Genomic DNA, 6,892 nt, shown 5'->3' on the forward strand with positions numbered 1-6,892 from the left:
GGTAGGCGATTTTCCAATTATAGTTCTTACACTTTTTAAAAAAGATCCGTTCAGTATATGAAATTTGTGCACGCAAACAAAAACGTAAAGTATAAATCAATCAGGCTTTATAAAACAAAACTAAAAAAACAAACAGAAAAAATGGAAGTGTTTCCACAAACATTTCTTTTAAAGCGCATCCCGGAATCCCCCATCAAGTTGTTTCCACTTCCACTTAAGTGAAAATTTAAGTTTTGGACAATTAAATTTCGCAAAAAAAGAATAGCAAATCACAGATTGGCGATCCAAACTACTTTTATGGAAGCTTTGAGAAAATTTATACGTTCTGTCTTTAAATATGATCAAGAAGGCCTCCTTAGAGATTGTTACGCGCATAGCGCTAATTTTTATGTAGTTCTCATCAACCGATTAGATACTAATAAATGGCCAAAGATGCAGAAGCAGCGGCTGGTGTCAATAATATGAAAGAGTTATACAGAATAATTAGTCGTCTGACAAACCAGTCACTAAACCATATACATCCCGTAAAAGACAGCGACGGAAAACTATTAACTAATGTAGAACAACAAATAAAGCAATGGAAAGATCATTTTGAGGAAATAAGTAATATAGCAGATGGAAATGATGACGCAAACTATCGATACACGGATCAAATGCATCACGAAGATGAATCTATCGACACCGATCCACCCACCATAGAAGAAATTACTTTGGCGATAAAGAAACTAAAAAGAATAAAGCCCCAGGAGAAGACGGTATACCACCAGAATTACTACAAGTGGATGCAGTAATATCAGCAACAATAATACAGCCACACGTACAATATGCTTGGTTGAATGAACTCCTCCCGGCTGACTGGACGAAAGGAACGATAATAAAGTTACCGAAAAAAGATGACTTAAAACTCTGCGACAACTGGCGGGGAATAACACTCCTTAATACAATCTATAAAATAATCGCAATAATAATAAACGATAGACTGCAAGTCATTGAAAAATCACTACGCGATGAAGAAGCTGGTTTTTGCCCAAATCGAAGCTGCGTAGGCCAGACGAATACATTGAGAGTCATTATAGAGCAGTTAATAGAATGCAGATCTCCCCTATATTTAACTAATATTCGTTGACTTTCGCAAAGCTTTCGACTCTATCAAAAGACACGCAATTATGGCGGCATTGAGGAGAAAACATGTACCTCAGAAAATAAACATCATCAAAGCAATGTACAGCAATACAACACTACAAGTCAAACTTAGCGGAATGATGAACGAACCTTTCACGACGAACGCGGGGGTAAAACAAGGATGTCCTCTATCTCCACTCTTATTTGCAATAGTGCTCGACGATGTAATAGATAGGATCTGCACGAAAAAGAGAGGAATAGTATGGAACTTCCAACGCCATTTGGAAGACTTAGACTTTGCTGACGACATTTGCCTCATGTCACACAAGTACTTCGACATGTAATACAACTTAAACGACCTCGTCCTCCGAGCAAAAGAAGTAGGACTTGACATAAATATAACAAAGACCCAAGCCATGCGTATAAATAATACATCTGACAACCAATTAAAGATTGGCAACGAACCCCTAAAATATGTAAAATCTTTCTGCTACCCAGAATGTTTCATGAGTGCAGATGGAGGAATAGAAGATGATGTTAAGAACAGACTGAACAAAGCCAGGTCCGCATTTGACCGCATTTGATAAAACATAGAAATCGCCGCATTTATCTCTCCGAACGAAACTAAATATATTCAACGCGTGTGTCAAATCTATATTGCTATACGGAAGTGAAACTTGGTTGTTATCAATATCAATCGTTCAGACACTCCAAATGTTCATAAATAAATGTCTGCGTATAATTTGCCGTATGTTTTGGCCAAACAAAATATCAAATATGGAATAGTGGAATTGTGGAACAAAACGAACGAAGAACCCATTGAGCGCCAAATTACAAAGAGAAAATGGAAATGGATAGGTAACACACTTAGAAAAGGTCCTGAGAGCATGTCCAAATCCGCCCTGGATTGGAACCCCCAAGGCTCAAGACGACCTGGCCGTTCTAGAAATACGTGGCGCAGAACTGTTGCACTGGAAACCATAAGACGACACAGCACAATAAATTGTATTTCGGGGGGTCGTAGGGTGCACGGAAAAAAGTTTTGGTGTTCTGAAATTGTCTTCGAATATGCTACAAAACTGGGGGTGACCGCATCAACTTTTTTTCCTTTAGGCCGTGACCCTATCGAATGTACATTTGATGAAAGGTGACTTTTTTATGTATTTTCATCTGTTTAATTCGAAAATAGAGGGTAAATTTTTTTATGGAACAGTTTTTGAGATATCCTTATATTTTTATTTGTTCATCCTAGTTTCACTTGACAAATTATATCACGGGCTAAAAATGTCCGATTATATCGTTGTTGGTACTTAAATGCTAGTTATTGAGATGATGCTAGGTATTGTACACGTTTGTTCGTCATCTCAATACCTTGCATTTAAGTACCAACAACGATATAATCAGACATTTCTAGCTCGAGATATGATTTGCCATGTGAAAATAGGACGAAAAAATAAAAATATAAAACTGTAGAAAACAACGTATCCTTTATTTACAAATTCACCAGATGGAAATATTAAAAAAAAACTTTTAATCAAATGTACATGATATACGTATAGAAAACAATTAGAATCTATTTAAATTTCCATTAATGTTAAATTTTCAATGTTAACGACACAAAAACAAGAGAACTAATCAAGAAAAATGTATACGCTAAAATTCAGCATATGCTGCAAAGCCTCTTGAATAGTTTCAAATAAGTTTTCTTTTTATTTTGTCCATTTTTGTTGTCTTAAAGTGTGTTTTACTAAAACGTTCCTTATTAAATGAAGCCCGCCTAAAGGCGGGCTTGGCCATTAGAGGGTTAATTTTCTTCTTTATAAAAAAAACTTTTAACCTAAATTCTTAATTAGCCAATGTTTGAAGCTATATATCTTTAATCCTAATATTTAATATTTTAGTTACTTTAAAGATTATTTCTTTAAATCAAAACTAATTTTCTCTAATTTAAGAATCTCAAATATTCATGTCCTAAATTTAATGAAAACAATCTAAGCAACAATTTTGAGCTTTCTTTTTATACCCACCACCATAAAATGGTAACGGGGGTATAATAAGTTTGTCATTCCGTTTGTAACACATCGAAATATCGATTTCCGACTATATAAAGTATATATATTCTTGATCAGGGAGAAATTCTAAGACGATATAAGTATGTCCGTATGTCTGTCTGTTGTAATCACGCTACAGCCTTCAATAATGGCGCTATTGTCCCGAAATTTGGCACAGATTAGTTTTTTGTTTGCAGGCAGATCAAGTTCGAAGATGGGCTATATCGGTCCAAGTTTTGATATAGTCCCCATATAAACTGACCTCCCGATTTGGGGTCTTGGGCCTATAAAAACCGTAGTTTTTATCAGATTTGCCTGAAATTGGAAATCCAGAGGTATTTTGGGACCATAAAGAGGTGTGTCGAAAATGGTCCGTATCGGTCCATGTTTTGGTGTAGCCCCCATATACACCGATCTCCCGGCTTTATTTCTTGGGCTTCTAGAATCCGTAGTTTTTATCCGATTTTCTGGAAATTAGTAATCTATAATAAAATTTTAGACAAAAGAAATTTCCTTTTCTTATAAAGTATTTTCGTTTATTCAACCATTGTCTCTAAAATTTGGGTCAAAAAAAACTTTGCTTGTCTAAAATTACGTTTCTCAAAAAAGAAAGCACTTCTTTCAGGGTATAGCAGGCGCACTGATCATGAAAATTGCTTCAAACTGAAAGTAAATTTCCAGATTTTACTCATCGTATTTAAATAATGGCGGAAAAAATCTACATATTTAAGATTTTAAATCAAGGCGTAATTTCATCATATACACGATATGTTTATAATTTCTCTAAAACTCAAACAAAATTGGTTCTCATAAATCCAGAATCTGATCTGGTCTTCATAGGTAGAACCTTTAAAGTTTGTCTTCGGGAACTGACTTGCTTGGGAGAAGATTTGTCATCAAACCCCTTACAATTCTATATATTATCAAGTAACCCACTACGACGAAGAGTTCTCAAAGTAATCTATCATATTTGATTCATGGTGTTGGGTATTTAAAATTCGGCCCGACCGAATTTACTGCTTTATATAGGTTAGGTTAGGTTATGTGGCAGCCCGATGTATCAGGCTCACTTAGACTATTCAGTCCATTGTGATACCACAGTGGTGAACTTCTCTCTTATCACTGAGTGCTGCCCGATTCCATGTTAAGCTCAATGACAAGGGACCTCCTTTTTATAGCCGAGTCCGAACGGCGTTCCACATTCCAGTGAAACCACTTAGAGAAGCTTTGAAACCCTCAGAAATGTCACCAGTATTACTGAGGTGGGATAATCCACCGCTGAAAAACTTTTTGGTGTTCGGTCGTAGCAGGAATCGAACCCACGACCTTGTGTATGCAAGGCGGGCATGCTAACCATTGCACCACGGTGGCTCCCTGCTTTATATACTTTTTTATTTTTTATTTTAAATATTTTTTTTTTTCTAAATTTTTAAAGAAGCAAAACAATTCTAACAATTTGGCTGTATAGTTGATCATATTAGATCTATATTTTTTAAGCGTATTAAACGGTTTAAGATTTGCGCAATTTTCTATTTATTATGTTTCTTTTTTTTTTAGACTTTTGACCAAAATTTAATTTTGAATATTCATTGCATAACTCTATTGACAGGTTTATGTTCCCTGCATTTTGATTGTCGTTCTCTCGTGGGTGTCTTTTTGGATTCATCGTGAGGCCACCAGTGATCGAGTTGGCCTATGTGTTACAGCGGTCCTCACTCTATCCACCATTAGTTTGGATTCTCGTACCGATTTGCCAAAAGTCAAATATGCCACAGCCTTGGATTGGTTCTTGTTGATGAGTTTTTTGTATTGCATTGCCACTCTGCTGGAATTTGCTGGCGTCCATTATTTCACCAAAGTCGGTAGTGGCGAAATACCCACCATCAGTGAAGATGAATGGGAAGATATCGAAGATGAAGAGATTGACGATGATATTGACATAGAATTGCCCTCCATGAGAGAAAGTAACGAGTCCTTGGCCACGGATATATGTCAAACACAGCCAGGAGGTTTTCGCAAGCGTAATGCCATGATATGTCCCATTTACAATGATCCCACGCATATCTTTCAGTGTCCCTCATCACATACTTCGACCATGGAGAGAACCACTCAAACGGAACCACCAGTCATATCGAAAGCCAAACAGATGTGGTTGTGTTTCATAGGCGATGTGAAATTCCGAAAACAAAGAGAACGTGAAGCAGCTGTACAAAAGGGTAATACGCAAATCAATCGTCACTAATGAAGCAATCCTTTTACCAATATTATCTCTTTGCAGGAATGCGTTATGTAAACAGTGTCTCGTTGATTGATCGCATTGCTCGTGTGGCCTTTCCCATGTCCTTTGCTCTATTCAATCTACTATACTGGGTGGCCTATGGAATGTTCAAGAAGGATTTTGCTTGGCCCAAAGGTTAAGAAACTGACAAAAACTCAGTGCAATTCAGTTGATTGTAATCCCTGTTAATCTTTTGATTGTTTGCATTATAAAAAAATATTATATGGTAAATAATAAATAACACCATTGTTAAAAATTGCAAAACATACATTTGCCTTTTCTCTTGAGCCGTATTTAAATACGATAAATCGCAAATATTTTGCTTCAATCATATTAGACAAATATTGGCAATTACTCACACTTCACTTATGGCCAAATATCGCTATCTACATAACATACATGTGGCAGCTGGTAAAAGGTTACTGTCTTCTTAGAAACAGCAACTTGACAACCAACAGCAACGCGCCTACCCCAATATTGACTTCATTAAGATTAGTAAATATGGTAAAATCAATCAAATGTGTCTTTCTCTGAAATGGTGGCATTTTTCAGATATGAAAGACTATTTGCATACACAACCAGACTAAAGAAAGAAATCAGACAGAGTATATAAAGTAAGAGGTAAACTTCCAAGAATGCACTGAAATACTAGAAATGTTTTTCTTTTAATTTGTCAATCTCTCCTCAAGAAATTAAAATCATCTGTAAAACAAATCCGGTGAATTTCTATGGGAGTGAAGCTAGAAGCAAGTTTATGGCGACCACACTGTCCATTGTAATTGTAAAGCTAGTATGAATTCACATTTATTACAAAAAATTATATTTGGTTTAAGGTTAATATTGAAACATCTTTTATAGCTTAGTTATTCCATTTGAAATCAGGAAATAATAAAATGAAGTCACTTTGTCTGTTTCTTTCGTTTCCAGAAAGATATATTCCAGAAATGGAATCATGAGCTATATAAATCAATCTAGCGGTATCTTCTGCCAATCACATTGGACTAGTTTTTTCTTTTGAAACATTTTTTATTTATTAGTAACAATCGTCGTATAGCTGCACCCAGAAAAAAGTGTATTCGAAACTAATGGAAAAAATGTTCATCAATGTAGTTTAGCCATTTTATTTCCATTCAGTTAAAATTTTGTGTGGAATAATAAAATTTACTTGTTTCAGTAAAGAAATCAGTTCAGAATAGTTCATTAACTAGAATAAGGCATGGCATTTTACTAATACTGTTTTCTCCGCTGGGTATAAGAATTTACTACTGAAAAAGAAAATTTTATTCACTGATAGCAAATCATTCGTAAAAATAAACAAAAACCGAACTAAAACCAAGTTTCCTCAAATTTAGTAAGATTTCTTATAAAATGATAATACTGACTTCCTTTATTATAGAAAGCTTATTCATTCATTCGTACTAAGAAGTATTCAATCCTTTCA

The 6,892-nt window shown here is 35.2% G+C and overlaps 1 protein-coding gene across 1 annotated transcript in view; it reads left to right on the forward strand.

Annotated features, from left to right (window-relative positions):
* Positions 1-5,719, forward strand: part of LOC142230294 (gamma-aminobutyric acid receptor subunit alpha-2) — a 56,061-nt gene extending 50,342 nt beyond the window's left edge. The window contains exons 8-9 of the mRNA XM_075300946.1: positions 4,783-5,389; positions 5,452-5,719. Coding sequence (XP_075157061.1) covers positions 4,783-5,389; positions 5,452-5,591 — 747 coding nt within the window. The 3' untranslated portion in view covers positions 5,592-5,719. The remainder of the gene's footprint in view (positions 1-4,782; positions 5,390-5,451) is intronic.
* The last annotated feature ends 1,173 nt before the right edge of the window (positions 5,720-6,892 follow it).

This window comes from Haematobia irritans, chromosome 3 (assembly GCF_050003625.1).
Source record: "Haematobia irritans isolate KBUSLIRL chromosome 3, ASM5000362v1, whole genome shotgun sequence".
In the NCBI taxonomy this organism is placed as follows: Eukaryota; Metazoa; Arthropoda; class Insecta; order Diptera; family Muscidae; genus Haematobia; species Haematobia irritans.